We start from the raw sequence: 23,848 nt of genomic DNA on the forward strand, positions 1-23,848 counted from the left end.
ACAAATTCTTTTGGTAGCCTTTGGGAATACCAGAAATTCAGATATCTACAGCCAATGTTTTTTTTTTGTGAATCGTGCCCACATTATTTATAATCACGTGATTTATTATGTGTATATTTAAAGGTATTTTCAGTACTTAATTTGAGCTGGTGGTTTCTGGTGCTCATTACCGACACTCAGGCAAACAGCGAGCCATGTGGCTGACTTACCTAATTTAGAGATCAGCACATCAGCATTTGTTTATTAATGCGAAATACATTAAAAATGACTAATACCTGTGGCACCAGTCATTTTTATAGATATGGTGGCCTAGAATAGTCTGAATTTTCACTCTGCTAGGTGTGTGGTTAGTGGTTGTGTGAGTACTGTTATTGGAAGCGCTGGTAGCTGTGGCGGCCACTATGGTACGGGGGGGGCATCGGGGAGAGGGGTGGGAAGGAGGCGGCTAGGGGTGAGGGGTGGGAGGTTAAATAAAATGTTACTTACCTGATCGCCATGTCTCTCCTCCGTCCCTCCCACGTTGTCCTTCCGCTCTGGCTGGAAGAAGGAATCACCCACACTGAACCCTCACAAACCACCCCGACACCATGAAGCCAACGACCGACAACTGGACAGCCCTCACCACTGAAGACACACTGAAGACGATGAACTCAATCCACTCCAGGGCCCCCATCAACCCCTGCCCCACTACATTTTCAACAGGGCCGCTGACACCATCGCACCCATGCTCCGCCACACCATCAACTGCTCCCTGGCAACCACATCGTTCCCCGAAGACTGGAAACACACTGAGATCAACCCCCTCCTCAAGAAACCCTCTGAGGACCCCACTGACCTCAAAAACTACAGACCCATCTCCCTGCTCCCCTTCTCAGCGAAAGTCATAGAGAAAGCCATCAACAGCCAACTCGCCACATTCATCGAAGAACACAACATGCTCGACTCCTCCCAATACGGCTTCAGAAAAAACCACAGCACGGAAGCCTCCCTCCTCGCCACAACAGACGACATCCGCACGCTACTGGACAAAGGAGAAACAGCAGCCCTCTTCCTCCTCGACCTCTCAGAGGCATTCGAAACAGTCTCTCACCGCACACTAATACACTGTCTCCACGACGCAGGGATTCAAGACAAGACCCTCGACTGTATCCGCTCCTTCCTCTCTGGCAGAACGCATGGGGTCAGACTCCCCCCTTTTCCTCTCGGACCCTACACCAACCACCTGCAGAGTCCCCCAGGTGTCATCCCTCAGCCCTATGCTCTTCAATGTCCACATGGCTCCGCTCACCCCCATCGTCAGAACCTACGGCCTCAACATTGTGTCATATGCAGATGAGACCCAACTCATCCTCTCCCTAGCCAACAAACCCAACAACGTCAGACACAATTTTCAAGAAGGCATGGAAGCCATTGTCAAATGGATTAAAAACAGCTGCCCTCAACTAAACACCAACAAGCAGAAGTACTCATCATGGGCCCACACCCCGACTTCTGGAACGACACCTGGTGACCCCATCCACAGAAGTCCTCCCACCCCCACGGACCACACACGCAACCTGGGAATCATCCTGGACTCTGAACTCAAAATGGACCGCCAGATTAACGCAATCTCGTCCTACTGCTTCCACACCATCCGCCTCCTTTTCAAGACCTTCAAATGGATATCCCTCAAACACAGAAAGACAGTCACTCACACCCTGGTCACCAGCAGACTCGACTACGGCAACACACTCTATGCCGGAATAAACAAAAACCTCACATGCAAGCTACAGAACATCCAGAACGGCGCCGCAAGCCCAGTCCTCAACCTGCCAAGACACTGCCACATCCCCCAGCATCTGCGCACACTCCACTGGCTCCCCATCGAGGCTAGAGTCACCTTCAAGATGCTCACCCACGCTCACAAGGCCCTCCACAACACCGGACCAGCATACCTGAACAGCCGACTCAAATTCCACGCACCCCAAAGGAACCTACAATCAGCCCAGCTCTCCCACACCAGAAAGACCAGATCAGGCGGCCTTCTCCTTCCTTGCGACCAGAGCCTGGAACGCCCACCCTCTCTACCTCAGACAAACAACATCTCTCCCCAGCTTCACAAGAAACCTCAAAACCCTGCTCTTCGACTGCCCCCCTCCTTGATGGGCTGGAACCTTCTAAACCCCCTCCCTCAGTGCCTTGAGACCCTCACGGGTGAGTAGTAGCGCTTAGCAAACACGTGATTGATTGACCCAGGCTCCCTGAGCCAATCACAACACTGCAATGCAGGGCTGTGATAAGTCTGAGCGCAGCGGTTCAGCACTCAGACAGGGAATGGGAGCCTGAGCATTTTCTCCACACAGGCTGTAAAGCAGCCTGGGTGGAGTACATGCAAAGTGCTCATGACTGTTTGGCCAGGCCAAGACGGCCAGCAAAATCATCATGCACACTTTAGAGTGGAGCATCCACTCCTCCTCCCTCGTCACAGGAGCCCGGCCCGTCCCCACCTCGAACCTGGCAGATACTAAAAATAAAATGATAATAAGTTATGTTATTATCATTTTATTTTTTATTTTACAGTGCTCCGCAAGCAGTGGGGCAATGCTCCTCCACCTTTGCGGATGAGCCGCCACTGGATGGAAGGAGCAATGGGTGGTGCAAGCTGCAGTGGCATCTTGATGAGAGCCCTGGCACTCATTATTTTACAAATGAAGCACTGGCGACATCTATATATGGTAAGGCCTGCTGCTAACAGAACTGCCTTATTGCCAGACCTAGTAAGACGGATCCAAGGATATTGTTGCCCTGGTTACAAGTTTGCAGCATTTTATAAATCCGGTAGGCCAATTTATGAATTAGTTAAATCAGTAGGTAGGTTCCTCAGTTTGATCTCACTTTAACAATGTTCCTATTAAAGTACATATGCTTACAGTGTCTTTGAGTTGAAATGTTTCCAAAAGCCGTTGTCAGTGCGTCCTTTCTTACATGTGCATGATGGTCTTGCAGATACCTAACCTATTGCAGGTGGGTTATGTTCCGCAGAACGTGTATCTCTTCTGCGTCTCCAAATCTAAAAGCAATAGGTTATGACCGTACATGCACACAGAGGCACTCGGTCTACGAGCACACATGTCCATGTGGTTTGCACACGCCGACCATGATGCCTACAGACACACAGGTTCCCTTGAGCAGAGATCAACAGACATTGAAGCATAAAGTAACAGAGGTAAATTGTGTCTATCTTGGGCCGTGCTTAATTAGTAATTAAAAAAAAAGTGCCAGGGCTCCCGCCAGGAGGCCACTGCAGCTTGCACCCCACATTGTCCCTGCCAGAGCTGCCAATGATAGTAATAACACAACTACTAACCATCACACTTCTACAAGTTTTCCGATTAAGACTATTCTAGGCCTCCAAAGCTATAAGAATGTCCTGGGCGGGAGGTAATAGTAATTTTCAATGCATATTGAATTAATAATTGAGGCAGTGCCACCATGTGGCAGACTGTCACAAGCACCTGTGTTGACAATTAAGTGCCGGTGCCGACCACGGGAAACCACCGTCTCAAATTAAGCACTGATCTTGGCTGACAAGTCATCAGCACTGCTTTGCCCTGATCAGATTATGACTGAGTATTGTACACCACCTTGTTTCTTTCCCCAAATTAAATCAGTGGGACTTAAAGGCTAACCTGTGCCCGTGTGACGGCTGTACCAAACAATGAAGCAGACTGGTGGCAACTCCTCGGCCAATCCAGGATTGGCCCACGCATTGACTGTCCCCGCCCTTAGGAGACCGGGGACTACGGCCACTGGCCAGTAGCAGCCCTTCTCTCGCTCTCCTAATGTGCAGGGCACTGCAGGGAGCGCTACTAGTGCGCATGTTCGGGCTAGACAGGAAAAAGTCCAGCCCAAACCCGAACATGCGCACTGGGCCTGCTGTTGTCAAAGTGTCACTCATACAACAAACCCAACCCTGCAGGGCTGTGCTGGAGTGCTGCCCCACCCCCTTCGATGTCCTGACTGATTCTGGCATGGCCGGCGACCAGGACGAGTCATAACAGTTAACGAGGAGATTCGGAGAAGAATGACGATGAAGAATGTGGTGTGCATGGTATTATTGGGGCAAAGCCCCAAGGCCCCCATTGGACGCACCGCCACTGTTCCTTTGGCGAGCCTTAGGTACGTCAGCGGATCGCCTATTACGGGCTTCCGCTGCGCGACCACGCAGCGCTCGCCATTAAGTAGGGGAGGTGGGAGGGAGGAGAGGCTGGGAGGCGGGAGTGGGGAAATTCTGGGTAGGAGGGTCTGCAGGGGCAACAGCAGCGGCGAAAGGAACAGGCAGGCAAGAGAAAATAAAAACAGTGGTGGAATTAGAGCAAGACACAGATGGGCACAATAGCAGTGGCACAACAGGAAAAAAGTAAGCAAAAAACAGCTGAGAAAGGTCACGGTGGTTGTAGGCAGTCTAGTCCCAGTTGGAGCGGGCAAAAGGTGCAGGAGCGGGCAGCAGCCTCGAACCTCCCAAGGAGGAGATGGGGTCTGGAGGCAAGAGACGACACAGCAGAGCTGCGGGGAGAGAGTGGACCTAGACCGAGGCAGAATAATGTAGTAATACTGCTTAATGTGCCGCTTAATGACTTATAATTTGCCTTTTCTTATTGCATAATTTACTCAACACTGCCGCATAATATGGCCCTCCTGTGACGCATAATTCCAGTGGCACTGCCTATAGGGCAATCAGACAGTGCCCAACCTGGTCTGACAGGTCAGTGAGTAAGTTGTTTTTAGCTGTTTGTAGGCCCATTTAATTGTATGCTGTGCTGGTTTTTAATGTTGATTTCCTTGGTTTTTAAACAAACATTGCTTGCAGTAGCTCAGATCCATGCAATTTCCATATCATGCACCAAACGTATACAGTTTGTTCATACAAATTCAAGGCGACCCTGATTTGCAATTATGGGCCAGATTTTTTCAGCTATCTAATTCACTGTTTCGGACCCCTTTTAGATTGGTGTCCGGATTGATTTTCTATCCTAGTCCGACCCTCACTGCTGACTGCAAAGGAAATCAAATTTGTAATCCGAGTTTGTTCAATTCACTTAAATTATACAATGTTTTATTTCTCGTGTCCCTTGAAATTAGTATTAGTTGGAAACATGCTAGAGACCTTTCACACACAGATGTTTGAAGGGTTGGAGAGTAACTTTTCATATTGCAAGTTTAGCGTTTAATGAGAGTCGTTGGTTACTGTCTTAAATATACCAGTCATTGCAATATCCCTTGTTCTTTTTCTTGCATGGCGCGTCGTTCCTTCAAAGATCTCTTAACAAGCAGGCAACTTTGAATCTGTTACCAAGAGGTCTTGTCCAGTTGACTCTTCGCGGCCTTGTGAAGACCCTTGGAAAAGGCCATTTTAACCCTATTCTGAATTACAATGACTTGGCTCTTGGCAAAGCTTGAACTAATGCCTCAGAATCAGCATGGTTTTAGTATCTAGCATGTGGCGACATCCCTCCGCGCCGTGTGGAGCAAACAAATCAGATCCGCTTGGTAACCCAGGAAATGACACCTTTGTTTCTGATTTGCCTTTCCTTTTGCAGACCGGCTCAAGCCACTCTCTTCCCGCGCCGTCGCTGCTGTCACCGCACTCCAAGATGAGACTTCCAGGCAGTCTGGCTACTCAACTGATCCCGGCCCAGTCTCTGACCCCTCAACACGGTGAGCACTCTACGTTGGGAGGGAAATGTATTTGTTCTGCGCATGCCTCCTCTGTGCTTAGTGTGGTTTTGCAAGGAGTGTAAATGTAATGATTATGATTCGGTGTATATAACATAATCACCAGCAAAGATGATTCAGTGAATGAATGAATGTATTTGCGTGGTTACTCAAAACCATTACAATAGAAAGAAAAAGAGCACTACATTAAAAGATAGACAGTATAATTAAATTCTAGAGGTCTGAAATTCAAAATCTATATAAACAAGATGGATCTATGTACACAGCAATTATTAAAAGTTGTACATGCGTCAGTTAAACTAGTCGGTCAGTAAAAAATAATAGGCAGCCTCCACACGAGTGCCTGCCTGATTACTTAGGAGGGAATGTCCATCAACTTTGTGCGAGTATATTGTGCAAATTTACCAAACATAGCCATGTGCTTCACTGTGTCCAGAGTATAAAGTCGATGGGCTGCCTTCTTGATGATTCAGTGAGTTAAACTCTAGTCTGGGGTGTGCTGCTCCATGAGTTCCAACTTCTGCAACGCCTGACTCCAGTACCATTGAGTTGAATTATAGTAAAACGTTATTTTTCAGTGCTCAGGAACATCAAAAAGAGTTATATTAAAGCAGGTTATTCAGCTATATAGCCTGCAACATAAAAAATATATTTGCACACCGGGTAGTCGGGGCGTACTTTGGCCAGTAAAATTGGGGGACGGCGGAAAGGGTGGGGTGGGGGGGCTTCGATTTTCCAAAATTGACGCTGTCATAAAATGTTTAAATACATTATTCACAAGCAGGGCACATGAGATGGGCTTAAGGGGCAGTGGAAAGAGGGAGAAATGCGGTTTGGTAGCGGTACTAAGTGAGAGAAAACACAATATTTTGGAAAATAACCAACGTTTTGAAGACTTTCAAAACAGAGAGAGGGAGAAAGTACATGTGCTATTTTTTGTTTGTGTGTGTATGTAAAGGTTCCCCGTGAAATACGACAAACACCTCACCATACCTGACTGATAGCACATGTACCCTGTACCCAACTGTTTATCTGAAATTCAATTTTTTGGAGTGGTGTAACACCTCCCCCCATCCACTGAAGCTACGCCCTTGCAGGTTGTGCATGACAAAACAGAATGTGCAGTCTTCTGAGTGAGCTAGTTAAAAACGTCTTAGTCATGCGCATGATAGAGGTGATGTTTAAGTGCTTGTCACTGGACCAGACACAACGGACACAAGTGATCTCTATCTGTTTTTAAATCAACAAAACTTATTTTTAGGATGTGTAGTGGAGGGTGGGGTAAAATTAGAACATGACTTGAAGGAAAGCTGAATTGTGTCAATGAATATATGGGGCTGTATTATGGAAGTACGCCGGGGGCACAACAGGCTTTTGCGCCCGCTTTGCTCGCCTCTGGGGCACCTTGGTTTTACAGACGGGGCCACAGATGCTTGTGCAGCCCCTTCTGTAATACTGATAGTGCTGGCGCACATAAAGCACCGGTACTATCTTCAGAGTGCATTCCCTCATTTGCATGGGGACGTGGCCCCATGGTAATGAGGTAATCCCTTTGCCTCTGCGCCCGCACCGTATTATAGACACGGACCCAGTGGCATAGAAGCTGTTATGCAAACTGTCAGTGTGCCCCTAATGGCAGCCCTCATGGACCCCTCTGACATCCCCTTGCAGGCAGGTGCAGTCACTCACTTCATCCGCCTGCAAGGGGATCTCTAACCCCCCTTCAAAGTGGAGGCGGCTTGCCCCCTGCACTGTGAAACACGGAGCGGCTTCAAAGCAGCCGCTCTGTTTTTCACACCCCTTTCCCACCCTCAGGGTAGCATGAGTTTGTTTCTGCCCTGGGAGTTGCTCGTTCCATGTAATAGGAGCTCTTCACATAATAGGGCCCCTGGTGTGGTTGTTGGAGTTCATATTGTGTTTGACTATCTCTACTACTAAGATAGGTTCAACGGTAGGTGTAATGTAAGGGATAAAATACTCCCTGCTGTATATTACAAGCTTATTGCAAGTCACTGAGGAGTTCTTTTATAAGGTGATGGAACTCTAAGGTCACTTGCAGTATCCGCATAATATATGGCACAGATATTATATTCTTTATAATATATGGTCACACCATCACCTCTCCGTCAAGTCGCTGAAATCCGTGGTGTGTTGCACTTTTATATGATAGAAATAGCATGCTTTCAAACATGAAGAATAAAAGTAGAATCTCTAGTGCAGAATTGAACACACCATAAATAACTGTTAGGTACATGTTGCAGATAATATATTAGAATCTGTTTAATACGAGTCAGAGTTTTAGAAAAAATTATGTAGCTTGGAAAGTGTAGAAATATATAGAGAGATCTGTCTTTTGTATAATTACCTAAAGTGTGTTTAAAAAATAAACATATTGCCATGAATATCTCCTTCCTGCTTATCACTGTTAATATAGAAAAACAGAGTGGAAGGAAATCCATGTTAGGCTTTCTTAAACTGCAGCTTTAATTATGCTCTTTGTCCTAGCTTTCACCTTGGCTGCTTACACTGGCTGCGGGGTTTGTGACGTGAGAACTGGGCTACTTTAAGTTATTTCAGCTGAGCTGCTATGTCATTTCTTCATTATAGGCTACAAGGTGTGTCACAAATGGCCTGTAATCTGGATATTAGCAGGTTTTTTTTATCACAGGGATTGCATACAGGAATATCATGCATTATATATAGATTGTAACCCAGAGTTGTGTTTTTCACCCCTTCTTCTAATCTAGGAAAGAATATAAAATGTCCTAGCTGTTGAAACTGATATTTTCAATTCTATTACGACATAGAGGGGAGGATTATGCTAATCTTTCTTCACTTTATTCTATACAGCAGCCTTTTAATAAACTGTGGAAGCTGGTTCTTCGGTATGTGGGCTGGGTGGCTCGGTTGCTGGGTTTTTTGGTCAGGTGGACTGGATGCGCAAAGTTGCTCCTTGTGGTCAGGGTCAAACGTCTGGCATGGGCAAAATCAGGTCAGCTGGGCCATGCATGAGGTGGGACTCAGTGATGCTTATATCCCTCGAAGCTGCTTGGTCCTAGTGCAGTGGGATTCCAGACTGGACTCACACTGTTGCTGTTTGATGAAGGGCATCCAGTGTCCCGAGGATTGGTACTGCATGGCTCCAGTTGGTCCTGGTGTCTTCACACCAAGTAGGGAAATAGATCTAACCTTCCAAAGCATGAGTACCTTCACCTGGTCGTCTGCGCATCGATCAGGTCAGGGAGCTGCAAGGCAGTTGACCGGACTCTGCTTTTTGGTGCCAGCAGGCTGCAGGAGTAAAGCTCCTCTTCTCCAAAGGAGACTGTAGGCAATTTTTGGAAGTCCTGGCAGACTACCCAAGACTGTGGCAGGGCTACAGCTTGCAGGTTGAGTCACTCGGTCACAATTGTCGAGAGAGGTTGTGGCAGGCAGGGTTTTGCACCAAAAAGTCCACTGCTCTTCTCCTGTTCTCCCTAGGCAGTGACTCTTCTTCATCCTTCTTCTCTTGATATGTTGAATCTGAGTTCTTGGGTTCAGGGGTGCCATCTATTTAGTTTTCCTGTTCGAGTTAAGTATTTTTGTCAATTTATGGGTTTTAAGGTGAGTGACTGGTAGGGGCCAATGGACTGACTACCTTTAGGGTTTCTACACCCTCTATAAGTCCACTTCCTGTGGGAATTGGGCATAACCCTGACCCTAGAAGGCTAATTCAGCCCAAAACAAGATGGAGGAATCTGAAAAGTATGGTCCACATTAGCTAGTCCACCTTAGGGGTGGTGCTGGTTTGATGTGAGCACACCTCCTAATCTTACTAATTTTCCTGCCTGTCCTGCTGCCAAAAAGTGGGGTCAGAACAGGGGAGTGGGCATCTCCACTATCTGGAGAGGCCTAGGTTGCATAACAAAGGCAACAGGGCCTTTGAAGCTTCCCGCCCTGGAATGCAGTTCCTGCTTGGAGGAGATGTAAACACCTCCACGCAGAGAGGGCTTTGTTCCTGACCTCCGAGAGCAAAGGCTCCCACCTCAGGGGGTCAGAAACCTGTCTAGGGTGGCTGACTGAGAGCAGTCAGTGAACACACTTAGTATTGGTAGATTTTCTGGATGCACCCCTAAGGTGTACTGTGTGTGCATTTCTTAATAAATCTGACAGTGGCATCAGTGCAGGTTTATTAAGACGACATGTTTGGTACTAAACATCTGGGGGTACACTGAAGCCATTATGTAGCTAGTGATCTCGTAATGACTAGTGTCCGGCCCATGTACTTGGTATGGCTTCCCTGTTCACTTGTGGCATCTATGGGTGAACTTAGATATCACAGGGACACATCCACTCATGCAGATATGCCCACACATGGGTATAAGGCACCCTACCTTTGGTCTGTGAGGCCTGCTGTAGGGGTGACTTACCTATACTACATGTAGTATTTTTCAGACATGGCACAGATGTGTGCCATGTCGACTTCGTTTTCTCTGCACCAAGACACGCAGGCTCCAATGTCAGCTTGCATGAGCTTGGTGAGGCGTCCTTTAGTGTGGCACAATCCATGCTGCAGCCCTACGGGACCCTCTATAGCCCAAATGCCGTAAGTACCAGGGATGCCATCTACTAGGGACTTATGAGTCCTAAAGAGGTGCCCATTGCGGAACAATGGTACAGTTTAGGGAAAGAACACTGGTGCTGGGAATCTGGTTAGCAGGAACCCAGCACACTTTCATTCAAAGTTGCATCAAATGCTAGGCAATAAGTTGGGGTAACCATGTCAAAAAGGGGCACTTTCCTACAACAACTACGGTTCCCAGCAAACCATTAGTGAAAGAGAAAAAACAACACAATCAATCAAGATACAGTCCTTGTAGTATAGCACATCATCTCTGTTTATGCCCCTCTTTCTTCGTACGAGAGCTTCATTCCACAGTAAAGTTTCCTTCCAACATTGGCTCGCACCTGCTTAGGCGCTGTTCCCTAAAACATAAAACCAAACTTGTAAAAACGTTCCCACACTTATTATAAAAATCAAAGGCAAGTCGCATGAAACATTATTTAGAGGAAACCTACAATATCTCATTTACAGATGACATTACAGTACATCATAACTAAGGCTCCCAGTTTCCCGTTATTACTGATTTTTAAACATAAATACAGACATAAAACGATTTATTTTCCTGTCTGTATCTATTTTTAAAAACAGTAAAATATTGAAAATAGGCCTTCTTTAGATTTTTTTTTCTGCTGTAAATCATGAGTGCCAGGTCAGTAGGTGCACAGATTGAGAGGTAGGGGATATTAAAAAATACATTAGAATTCCTAATTGAGCGTAATTAAGTGCAGATCTACAGTTTTTGATGCTATTCTACAACACAAGTGTTTTCAGATAATGCTATTGCACTGTATACTGCTGAAACTTTTTGGACATTCAAATGTGAGTATACATTTATCAGTATAATAAATGTGGAAAAATACCCATTTCAGCTTCATTTATATAGAAAGCACAACAAAAAATGGATAAATACAGAAAAAATTAGCAAAAAATAAATTTAGATACAGACGGAATGTCCCAAAAATAAATACCATAAAACCAGGAGCCCTAATCATAGCCATAACCACTGACCATTTTCCTAACGAGAAACCCAAACGTACTCATACTTGAGAGGAATACAATTCTGAGTTTCACATATCTGTAAAAACACCAGAAAGGGATAATCAGCCTTGATCGGATGAGTTTAATCCTCGCCTCTGTGTCCTTGATAGGATTCAAACTTTCCGTTATGACAGCTAGGACATTTTGTATTCTAAGTGAAGCCCACCATGGTAGCCATATCCACTACCGGTTAAAAATAGAGCGTCTTGAATACCGAGTCTGACAACCAATTGGCTGTATTACCTGTGTTTTCGAGGCGAGCTCCCAACAAAAAAGCTTTTGAAGCCTTAGCACATCTTGCTGAGTGTGCTCCAAATACTGATGTGTCAATACCTGCCTCTTGCATGACATACCTTACCCATCGGGCTACGGTCGGAGAAGAAACCACCCTGAATGGTTTACTTAAAGCAATCAGAGGCTGATGTTCTCCAACTGGGCAAACTTCCTCTGTCAATGCTTCATATGCCTAAATACAATGTACCACACACAATGCTGGGACATCCACGAACATCGGATATAGAACAATTTTTGAATTACATTTTGTTCATCTTGAAATATGGAAAGTAACTCCTTCCAGGGTGAAAATTCCACCTGGTTTATCCAGGGCCTGGACCTCAGACACCCTTTTGCAGGAAATCAAACACAGCAACATGCCCAACTTATCTGATAACTGCTACCTTGATAGATATGTATTGCTTGGTCAAGACAGAAACAAATGAAGGACCAAATTAACATCCGACAGGATGAAATACCAGGGAGCCGGAGGGACCGACAATCTCACTCCCCTGAACAATTTCCTTACCAAAGTATGCTCTCCACCGGGAAACCTTCTTTAGGCAGATGGCCTGCCGATATGGCTGAGCCGAAAGTAGTTACTGACCTGTAAGGCATACCGTCACTAACCAGCGAGGACAAAAAGATTCAAGATAGAAACGACTTCTGATGCCACGGGATCAGCATCCCTCTGCACACATCAACACACCTATCTGCCCCAGCAGACAGACCTGGAGAGCTGTTGATAGGCTTCTTTTGTAACATCAAAAAGCAAGTAAGCAAAATTGGGATGTCACAACCCCATTTTATTGTGGGATTAGCGCCAGGATACCTTCCTGGGTGATAGTGTGCTCTACAAATCCACATAATATGACAACATAACATATTTCTTGACCCCTCTAAATTACTGGTGCCCTTATTAACATTTGAATATCGGCTAGACCTTGTTGAAATTTGCTTTACATGTGTGTAATTTCATGTCATTTCGGGAAATTTCCATTATGCTGTGTGGCAAAATTCTAGTAATGGAGCATAGGTACACTGTGAACTACCACAACATGAACAGCGTGCTGTAGTGACATGTCTTTTTATGCTCGGTTTTTACCGCAAAATGTTTCCTCACATCCATGGCACATGTAATGCAAACATTTAGCACCAACAGCTGGTTTTGCATAATTTTGTGTAATTCAATAGGATTTTTGCTGAATTTTGCATGATTCCGCAACACCAGGTTGTGCAAATTTTCTAGACCCCCTATTATCAGCGCAGCTGCTCCTATTTCTGATGGAGGAAAAGGTAGGATTCAATAACCTCCATGTGTCATATAAACCCCCATTATTTCCTCGACCCTCTTTTAATATCAAAATGTTACCCATACTTCACTTGTCTTCCTGCAGCAAGCACTGGCAACAATGCCTGGAATCAGTTTTCATAAAGCAATAAATTACTTCCTTTTTCACTTAGTGCTTTTTCTTGGTCTGTAAATAACAGATTAATATTCTTCCTCTAATTATGGAGCTTAATTTACTGCTGTTTCGATGTAAATGTAAATGTATGTAAATGTAAATGGAGCTGTAGGACTGCGGGATTCAATTTGTGACTCTATGATCATGAATTTTTCCAAGTCATGCAAGTTCAGCTCGAGTCAACCTGGTTCTGCTTTTTGAGCTATGTCTCCCGCATGGACAGATAAGTCCACAACTGGTAAAAGAGTCCATCGCATCAGAGCCCATGCATGAAAGTAGTACTACTTTGTTAAATATGGCGATGCACTAGAATTGATGTTTAAAAAATGTGCTTTAAACGGGATACTAGGGTGGAAAAATACAATAATGTCTGTTTTTGGGTCCCAAAAAAGAAAATCACGAGTCCCCAACCAAAATTCAGTCTCACCCGCTGAGCTACTGAAAAAAATCTGAGATACTTATATATTGTATTCATATTCATGTGCCAAACTCTTCCCACGACGTTTGGATGTCCACGCTCCCTGCTTTCTACCAAGGACAGGTGCCATGCTTCCAAACTTTGGTTTACTGTCCTTCCCTCGACAAGCACAGTAGAAAGCCACATGAGGGTCTATCAAATGCTTAAAACTTGACTCTTTCCAAATTTGATTTGACACTCACACATGTAGTGCAAGAGGCTACATTAGTGGGATGTGTCGAGCTCTGGAAGCCATTATAACAGAACACAACCAGGTTTAACTGTAGAGAGACAGAGTTTGTTTTACTTGATAGACAGAGTTGCTTAGTACGGTGTAATAAGCCTCAATTATTTATTTATTTATACATTTTATAGAGCGCACTACCACCTGACAGGCATCTTGGCGCTAGTAACTCCGGGACCATGTCAACACAAAGAGGGGCTAAAGCACAGGCCTAGTTCTTAGGGAATAACTAAGTTTTAAGGTTCTTTCTGAACACAAGAAGATCCCTGTGTTGTCTCAGTTCAGTAGGTAAAGTGTTCCACAGCCTGGCCGCAGCCACCCCAAATGATCTGCCGCCAGCTCTAACTTTTTTTAAACGAGGGACTTTTATTAACTTGCCTCCCGAGGAGCGGAGCGTTCTGCCCGGAACGTACCATTCAATTTTTTTCTGGAAAGAGACAGGTCCTTTTCCATGTAGGGCTTTAAATACTAGACACAGGGATTTAAATGTAATTCTTTGTGTCACATTACTTTCTGTGGACACATTATCTTATGAGACCTGACTGATTTTTTTCTACAAAATTATTTTCATTCAATTTTTTAAAGGTTCGATACAATTTACAATATATAATGCAGTATCAAGCATTTGGATTGCATTCACCACACTGTTACTGCCAATGTTACACCACTGAGTTCTATACACCTCGCGTAAGATTAAAATAAAAACAAAAAAACAACTAACAAAAAGAAACCAGAAAATCCCTACCCAAAGTATAATCTTCCCCCCCCCCCCCCCCCCCCCCCCCCCCGGGCATCAGACATCCCTGAATATGTTTTTTAGCCCGTTCCTTTTTTCACTTAGAAAATATCACTTTTTCGATTTGTGTACAATCATTTTGCTTGTGTGGCTTCAGGGATTACAGCACAAAACAATCCTAGCCAAGAGCAAGCTCCATCAGTGGTTAACAAGACTTGGCCAAAGTAGACACTGGAAGAATCTGACTTGCACCTTAAATTAAGAATTAAAAAAAAGAAGTGTTGTGATTCTTTCAGAACATCTTTCACGCAAAGCAAGAACATTGCCCATATTATTTTTTTTCCACTTTATTTGGAGCCTGAGAGCTGGCTCCCACGCAGACATGACATCAGTGTTTGCACTTGGAAGGGATCCATGCCTCCCCCCACTCTAATGGGAACTTTTATGATTGTTGGGTAAACTGCACGCATTTAAACAAAGATGCCGATTTATTTTAACCCCTTTGGGTGTTTGCTGATTTTTTGCTCGGGGGTTCCTTCTGAGCCTTTCCCACAGCCCTTTCTTAAATCTTCCCACACATACGCACAACTTCAAACAGCATTAAACAGTGCGGTGGTGAGTGGGCTGCACCAGGGAAAGAAAAACACAATTGCGTTTCAGTGTGTTATCACTCACCTGGGCTTGACCCTGCCGAGCTGGTAATACTTTTAGGCTCTTGCCCAAATTTCTGTCCCTGGCAAATCTTTAGAAAAAGCAAGTATTGGTGGATTTCTCCCGAAACGGGGACAGACCAGAGGCCCGATTCACAAAGGTAAAGTGAGAGGAAAGTCTAACTTTACGACTTTCGGTATTCACTACTCGTAAATGCCCTTTTGTAGACCAGTAAATGCTCTTTGTGAATACCGAAAGTCGTAAAGTTAGACTTTCGTCCCACTTCACCTTTGTGAATCGGGCCCAGGTCTATTCTAGGCAGCTGTCACCGCGATGGCACTTTTTCAATTCGAGATTGGCCTTCGAGCGCCATAAGAGGGAGCCATAATATTTACTTTGCCTGGCATTATTGTCACTTTGCATAGACTTGTGTTTGTTTAGCAGAAGGCAGTGGTCCAACGAAGGACGTCATCTTTGCAAAGGGGTTTTCCGGCATACTTCTTATGAGTCTCAAGGGTTTAGGGGACTGTGTGGTGTCGAAAGGTGAGCCCATTGAAATCAATAGAAACAAATCAAACTTTAGGAGTGTGAGAATGGTTTTAATGACCCCATTAAAGTCTGTGGGAGGTATCCCCTTTCTTGGGAGGGAGGAGATGAGTCCAAAGAGGGTGACTTACTTTTTACTTGGGGCCAGTGCTTAATTTGTAAAAAGGTAAGTGCCAGGGTCCTTCTTAGGAGGCCGCTGCAGCCTGCACCACTTATTACTACTGCAAGCACTTCCAATGAAAGTACTAGCACAACTACTACTAACCATCATATTCTTCTTACAAGAGTGACACTTCAGACTATTCCAGACTCCCAAAGCTATTAGAATGGCTTGGGCGACAAGTTTTTTTTTTGAATGTATATTGATATAATAAACACTGTGGGTGTGCTTATTTCAAAATTAGACCCACAGCGCCACCATTTGGTGGACTGGCAGTAGAGCCGGTGCTGACAATTAAGTGCTAGTGTGAGCCCCGGAAACCACTGGCTCGAATTAAGCACTGCTCAGGGCATCAAAAACAAGGTGATAAATGGAATGCTTGAATAATCGCAGCCACTTGTAATCATTCAAGGCTGTTTCCTAATCTTTTTTTTCTGACCACCATGCCACCTCAGCTTACACCCATCCATATGTAAATATGTAAAACTGACTAAAAGGTGGTATACTGTCAGTGTGCCCCAGAGATCAGCCCTCTGGAGCAGGGAAAGGGGGTCCTATGGACCTTCTAGACACTCCTTTAAAAGTGCAGGCATGCTGCCACTTGCACTGTGAAAACATGAAGCGGCTTAAATGCAGCCGCTCTGTTTTTCACATGAATGCTCTGCCATGGGGGCAGCTTGAGTTTCCGACTACCCTGGGGGCTGAGCATTCACCATAATGCAGCACATTTTCCTGGATTGCGCTGGGTGCACCTTTGAGAGGTGCACCCAGAGCAATCGAGGAAAATGCACCGCATCTGTAATATGGCCCATGGATGATTAAAAAAAAAAGAGGGGTACAAAAATACATAGATATTCATGTAAGAGGGGTAACATCAAAATAGGGAAGTACCACATACACTGAGGCCTTGAGCACAATGCATTATGGAATTTAGTGGAGTGGGAGGCAAATTTATGGAGTCAGGTAGGAGCCATGAGGAAGGAAGGTAGGTGGCAGAAGCAAATCATTTTGAATCCTTGCCATGAGGGTTATGAGTGACAAAGCCTGACTCCAATGGTGATGGAGTCTTTCCCAGGAGAGTGAGCAAAAGAAAATGAATACATTCTAGTCGTGTTGTCTTTTCACTTCCATTCTCCAGTAGCATTAGGTCGCGCACACAGTCTCTCTCTCTCTCTCTCTCTCTCTCTCTCTCTCTCTCTCTCTCTCTCTCTCTCTCTCTCTCTCTCTCTCTCTCTGTACCTCCCTCTCTCCCTCTTCCTCTCCCAATCCCTCTCACTCTCACTCTCACTTTCCCTTTCTCTCTCTCTCCATCCCTCCCTCTCTCCCCATTCCTCCCTCCTCCCCCCCCACACACACACAGAAGAGGTATAGAATCACCAGCAGTCATGCACATTTTCCTCCTTGACCAATACGCGTGTCCCTTTTACATCTGTCTGTCTGCTGGAATTGTCCTCTGCAGGAGACTCTTGCTCAGTGCTCTGGTCTTTCCACTGATGTCCCTATTTCAAGGTAGGACGACTACCTGAGGCAGTGACTAAAAATTCAGCGCAAAGGGTCAAAATTCATTTTTGTGGGCACATTTGAGGATGTCACAAATAATATTAAAGTAACTGAACAGATGGCCGACACAAGTGCAAGTCAAAATAGGTTTATGTTCTTTGATTTTTAGAATACATAGCAGTATTGAACAAACAAACATATGTATCCAGGCTTATTAAAAAATGAAAAAAATAGTAAAAATGCTAGCTGAGCAAAATTTGACCACTGATATAAGGGGCAATTGTCACAGGATTCTGCCCCCTTATCGTTTGTCAGTAGCAAAAGCTGTGCTCTAGTGCTGAACATGGAATCATAGGCAGTAGCACTATTAGTTTTTGTTTTTGATTTTGAAAGAGTAAATTTTATCAGAACAGGCAGACGATGTAAGCTCTTTGTCCCCAGCGAAAACAAATAGCAATCTACATATGATTATTTCATATTAATCTAATCTACATCTGCACTACCTGCCTCCATCATACCTCTCTGATTGGCAGCTCCTCTTCCTTTCCCACATACTCTGGCTGGTAGCAGGCTGTCTCTTCATCCCCCCTGGGTGTTTCTGCTCTCATACTGAGGCTCCTTATACCTCTGAGTATCAAGCAGGCTCCACATTACCTATAGGTTCCAGTTCCTCTCTCCACCGATGCTATGTGAATAGTTTTCCCTGCCCTCCCAGTGCTCTAGTGCGCTGCTGGGTGCGCCTTGCTTACCATTTCCCCTGACGCCTGCATCGTTGTTTCTCGCATGTCTCTCCCGATGGGCCGCCGTGCTGGCTACAGGCCCCTCCTCTTCGCTGCTCTCTTCCGAATCTGAGCTGATCACCAGCTCTGGAGTTACGGCTTTCTTGCTTCTGACTTGTGGGGTGTCCTTGGTTTTGCTGCCTGTCCCCCTGCTGTTTTTCTTGAGGGCCGCCGTTCTGGTTGCATGCCCCTTCTTTGCCGCTTCTTCGGGGGGGGGGCATGTTGGGGATGCCTGCTGCGGCCTCTTCCCCTTTCCCTGGGCCCCATCCTTGTTCTGCTGGTCCATTCAGCTCTGTCCCTTTAGAGCAACAAGGGCGCTGGCTTGCTCCAGCATGGCCTGTAGATCATCATCCAGGTCTGGTCCGCTCCTTCGTTGCTTCTCTTCTTTCCTTTCTTTGGGGCTGCTGGCACCTCCTGGTACTCCCTGAACTGGGCCGGGGGCTGTGACTTTCTCCCACCTGCCCTTTTCTTGCTGACCACCTTTGTTTCTTCCTGTTGTCCCTTCTCTTTGTGTCTTACCTGCTTATCTGGCCCTTTTACGATGGAGTGTAAACCTACCGCTGTTTAACTTGATGCAACACACTTCTACGGCCCCAGCTGCCCTCCACTCTTTGCCAAAAACTTACTTCAATCAATTTCTGTGCCCCCTTTTCGTGCTCCTCTCCACAGCAGTCTCTTTTGTTAGCCTGCACACGCTCCTCCTGCAGTGGTTGCGAGAGCAGGAAGCCAACATGTGTCCCTCTGCTTCCTACACGCTACAAGAAGTTTACCCAAAAACTTTTCAAACAAAACGATTCCGTGCAACCACGGTCTTACTTCTGCCCTTTCGTTATGGTGTATGTTCCTTTAAATGCGGGGGTGGAGGCTCCGCCCACGCTGTTCCAGCCGGCCACAAAAATCAAGTGAGTGCCACGGCCCGGAAGCAGCCTGCCGCTGGATCAGCTGTTCTTTGTTCAATCTGCAGCAAAGGGCGCGAAAAATGTCTGATCGCAGCTCGCCGCTTCCACCGCTGTTTGCTCCCAGAGGCAGGGGTCAGGACACGCACAAGCTGCTCTTCCGAAGGCCCAAACAACAACACAACTTTGAAAGTTTGCCAATGGCGTGAGAAGCCTGATCGCGGCTTGCCGCCTACCCCGCTGTTACTCCCAGTAAAACCTGGAAAAAAACTGCCGCTCACCCTTCATCAATGCGTCTCCACTCAGGGCGGGGTTTTCGTGCCAGGCGGGGGTGGAGGCTCTACCCCACGCTGCTCCCGCCGAAGAGTTGAAAAATTATGAAAAATGGACGATCCGCTGCTCCTGAAGATGGCGGGAAAGGATGCTCTTCTTACGCTGCTCCCGCCGTGCCAGAGCCCGGTTCCCACTGATGGAAAGGCCGGTCACCACAGCTCCGCCACTCAGCAGTCCTTCTCTGTGTCGTCTAGCAGCAGTCGTTGAGTCTCCTCTCCTGCAAGGCCAGGAAATTGTGCTCACCTCGGGCCATAGGCCCCTTCTTATCACCCCCTTGCGCTTCCGAACTCGCCCCCTGATTGGGGGGGTCTCTCTCTATCGACGAGGGCCATTCCTAGCCCCCGCCGGCCCAGCCGGCAGACTTCAGATCTAAACTTAGTTTTCAGGTCTAAGTTTAACTTTTTGAATTGGGCCCAATGTTTTGGTTAAAATTCAGTGGCTCGATGTTCATAACTCTAAATGTCAGTGATTCTTGTTTGACTAGCATTAGCAACTGCACCAGATCTGGCTTATCTTATTGAAATGCCTTTTGTGTCATTAATGGGTTTAGGCACTCCATTAGTCAATATACTTGCACTCTGTCACTCATCTTTGGACTCGCACATCAATTCGACCATCCACTGACTCGTTGCAGTCACCCTCTGGCACAACCACAGTAAAATGTACACTAAATCAACAACAAATTCAAGATAAATTAAATGAATACAGGTTAAAAAAGAAAGCATGCTACCGTCACAACTGTGAAGGGCTTACAATAACTAAACTAAACATAGCAGTGGGTGACCATCTCGCAGTGATATTTGACATAACCTATCACTGTTTTAAAGTTCCAGTATGATCAACATGTATAGAAACATTCTTACCATTCAAAATGGTCAATATACTAACTTAAAGGGGAACTATAAAAGGAGAAAAAAGGCACCTAAAGGACTACCTAACCAGCTCTTTCACTGAATCACACTAATTTTCTGGGGTTGTGCATATGTGACAACAAAATTACTTATGAGAGGGAACACCCAGTTCTCTTGAAATACCCATTTCTGTAGAGTGGTTTGCATGAATGTTTAATGTATCACAAGTGAGTGAGCCACGCATCATCATATATAATATATATGTATATATATATATACAATATATATGTATATATATATATATACAATATATATATATATATAATATATATATATATATATATATATATATATATATATATATATATATATATATATATATATATATATATATATATATATATATATATTCTCATGCATCCAAACAAAAGTCCATAAACCACGCTCTCAGGATACAACGAGGAGACACCAATATCAACCAGTGCTGTTTAATTCACAAATTAAACAGCACTGGTTGATATTGGTGTCTCCTCGTTGTATCCTGAGAGCGTGGTTTATGGACTTTTGTTTGGATGCATGAGAGCATAATACTGTCGAAAGTACTCCACCGATGTCCACGCCACCTTTCATGGGTCAGGGGATCCAGAAGGAGTTTCGTTTGGGCGGATATATATATATATATATATATATATCCATCCCCTACTGGCGATAACCAGTAGGTATTTATAGTTAGGACCTAGCTACCATAGAAAATCCACAACATTCTATTGGGAATAACTTTGGCGCCGGTTGAGGAATTTGCGTGTAATTTTCCAAAATTTTGGCCACCTCCGCTGAGCTCTTTCCCTGAAAGTTTCGGGGGGATTCGTCAAGTGGGGGCTGAGAAAAAAGGGGGATCCCAAAACGTGTTTTCCCCATGTTAATTTCCATAGGACGTTCTGACAAGTATACAGCCCGAACCGCTGAACGGAATTACACCAAACTTGGCAAAATTGTAGGGACTGGTACGCAGAAGTGCCTTTGCTATATTTGGTGAAAATTGCTACAGTGGTTTGTATGAAAATTAACTTAAAAAACACATATATATCTGGGCGGAGCCTAACCACACATCTCATCGTGAGATCTGATTGGCTGTCAGCACTTCATCCAAGAAGTTTTGGCAGCCATCTTGGGAGCAATATACATGATAGCACCTCATTAAAAAGCATTGTAGTTAATAGAGGGTTTTAGGACTTTACTCATTTTAGGAATTGTGGTGTGTTCTAAGGTGATTTTACCATGTGAAAAAGCCTTCTGCTGGGATATCATGAATCATGTTTGAAAGAAAACTATTATCTCATGCTTTTCCCACAGTGGTTTGGAAGGGGATCTATAAGCTAAACTGAAAGCATATTTTCTGTAAATTCACATTATCTTTCTCAGTCATGTGAGAATGAAGTCTGACATTCTCAGTAAAACATGTACATCCAACAAGGACAGAGACTGTCAGTTGATTCCTTTGTGTTCTTCTGCAGCCTCCTAGAGTGTTCTAAAGAACAACTAGAGCGCTAACAGTCCTACTTATTACAAAGGTGTGGCACACCTGAAGCCATCTTGAGTGGAATAAAGTGGTAACTCTTAAAACATTTAATTTAAAAAAGAACAAAATGAGGGGGTATATTTTGCCATAGAAAGTATTATTAGTGCTGCAGAAAGAAAAATTAGGGCACATTTTGAGTGACTTCTCAAATCCTCTTCTATTTTATAAAAAAATTCTGACATGCAGTCTCCCAAGATGGCCACCAGAGACAAAAGAGCCCAAATGTAGCACAAATATCACCCAGATGTAGCCCAAGTATAGCCCAATGACAGAATGTCCCAGAGTGTTCTAAAGAACAACTAGAGCGCTAACAGTCCTACTTATTATAAAGGTATGGCACACCTGAAGCCATCTTGATTGGAATAAAGTGGTAACTCTTAAAACATTTAATTTAAAAAGGAACCAAATGAGGGGGTATATTTTGCCATAGAAAGTATGATTAGTGCTGCAGAAAGAAAAATTAGGGCACATTTTGAGTGACTTCTCAAATCCTCTTCTATTTCATAAAATAATTCTGGCATGCAGTCTCCCAAGATGGCCACCAGAGACAAAAGAGCCCAAATGTAGCCCAAATATCACCCAGATGTAGCCCAAGTATAGCCCAATGACAGAATGTCCCAGAGTGTTCTAAAGAACAACTAGAGCGCTAACAGTCTTACTTATGACAAAAGTATGGAACATCAGAAGCCATCTTGATTGGAATGAAGTGGTAAGTCTGAAAACATTTAATTTAAAAAGGAACAAAATAAGGGGGTTCATTTTGCCATAGAAAGTAGGATTAGTGATTCAGAAAGAAAAATGAGGGCACATTTTGAGTGACTTCTCAAATCCTCTTCTATTTCATTAAAACATTTCTGACATGCAGACTGAAACATGCACTTTGAATACCAGCAACAGACTTCCCTGGTGAGCAGTAGCTTTACTACAGTGATCTAATGAGCAACTACAGTGCTAACATTCAGAATGTATGGCAAATGTGTAACACATCTGAATGCCTTCTTGATGGAACCAAAGTAAACAAGCATTGAAAATGCAATAGATCTCGCCCTCGTTTAAGTTAAAGCCATTCTGTTTGTAATGAGGTGGCTTTTTAGCTTTGCTTTTATTAGTGTTTTTTAAACTTATATGTAAATAACATGCATATATATGCATATATGTATACGTATGCATGCATTTATATTTGTATTTATATAGATATGCATATTATATATGTTTATATATGTATGTATATATATATACACATACATATATATAAATGCATATGTATGCATATATATATGTGTATATGTGTGCGTGTAGAGAGAGGTAGAGGTAGAGAGGTAAAGAGGTAGAGACTAGTAGAGAGAGAAGTAGAGGGAGGTAGAGAGGTAGAGAGTGAGTAATAGAGAGTTGAGAGTGAGTAGTAGAGAGTAGTAGAGAGCAGTAGAGAGAGTAGCAGAGAGTGAGTAGTAGAGAGTAGAAGAGTGAATAGTAGAGTGAGAAGTAGAGAGTGAGTAGTAGAGAGTGAGTAGTAGAGAGTAAGTAGTAGAGTGAGTAGTAGAGCAGTAGAGAGTGAGTAGTAGTGAGTAGTAGAGAGTAGTAGAGAGTGAGTAGCAGAGAGAGAGAATAGTAGAGAGTAGTAGAGAGTAGTAGAGAGAGAGTAGTAGAGAGTTGTAGAGAGTGAGAAGTAGAGAGTGAATAGTAGAGAGTAGTAGAAGTGAGTAGTAAAGAGTGAGTAGTAGAGAGTGAGTAGTAGAGAGTGAGTAGTAGAGAGTAGTAGAGAGTGAGTAGTAGATAGTGAGTAGTAGGGAGTGAGTAGTAGAGAGAGAGTTGTAGAGAGTAGTAGAGAGTGAGTATTAGAGAGTAGTGGAGTAGTAGAGAGTAAGTAGTAGAGATTAGTGGAGTGGACATTTCACTCATACAAAACCACTGAAATTGCTCCTATATAGTTAGTTGTACTAACTATATTTCGCGCACCCGCAATCCACTGCTGATGATGTCACATATTACATCATTCATGACATGGTCAGTGACCTCACTGATGA

The 23,848-nt window shown here is 44.4% G+C and overlaps 1 protein-coding gene across 1 annotated transcript in view; it reads left to right on the top strand.

The window, feature by feature from the left end:
* The window catches only part of AHI1 (Abelson helper integration site 1), a 665,760-nt gene that overhangs the window by 530,195 nt on the left and 111,717 nt on the right, over positions 1 to 23,848 (top strand). The window contains exon 19 of the mRNA XM_086925781.1: positions 5,580 to 5,697. Within this exon, the coding sequence (XP_086781907.1) occupies positions 5,580 to 5,697 (118 nt within the window). The remainder of the gene's footprint in view (positions 1 to 5,579; positions 5,698 to 23,848) is intronic.

The sequence above is a fragment of the Lissotriton vulgaris genome, chromosome 6, assembly GCF_964263255.1.
Source record: "Lissotriton vulgaris chromosome 6, aLisVul1.2, whole genome shotgun sequence".
Lineage (NCBI taxonomy): Eukaryota > Metazoa > Chordata > Amphibia > Caudata > Salamandridae > Lissotriton > Lissotriton vulgaris.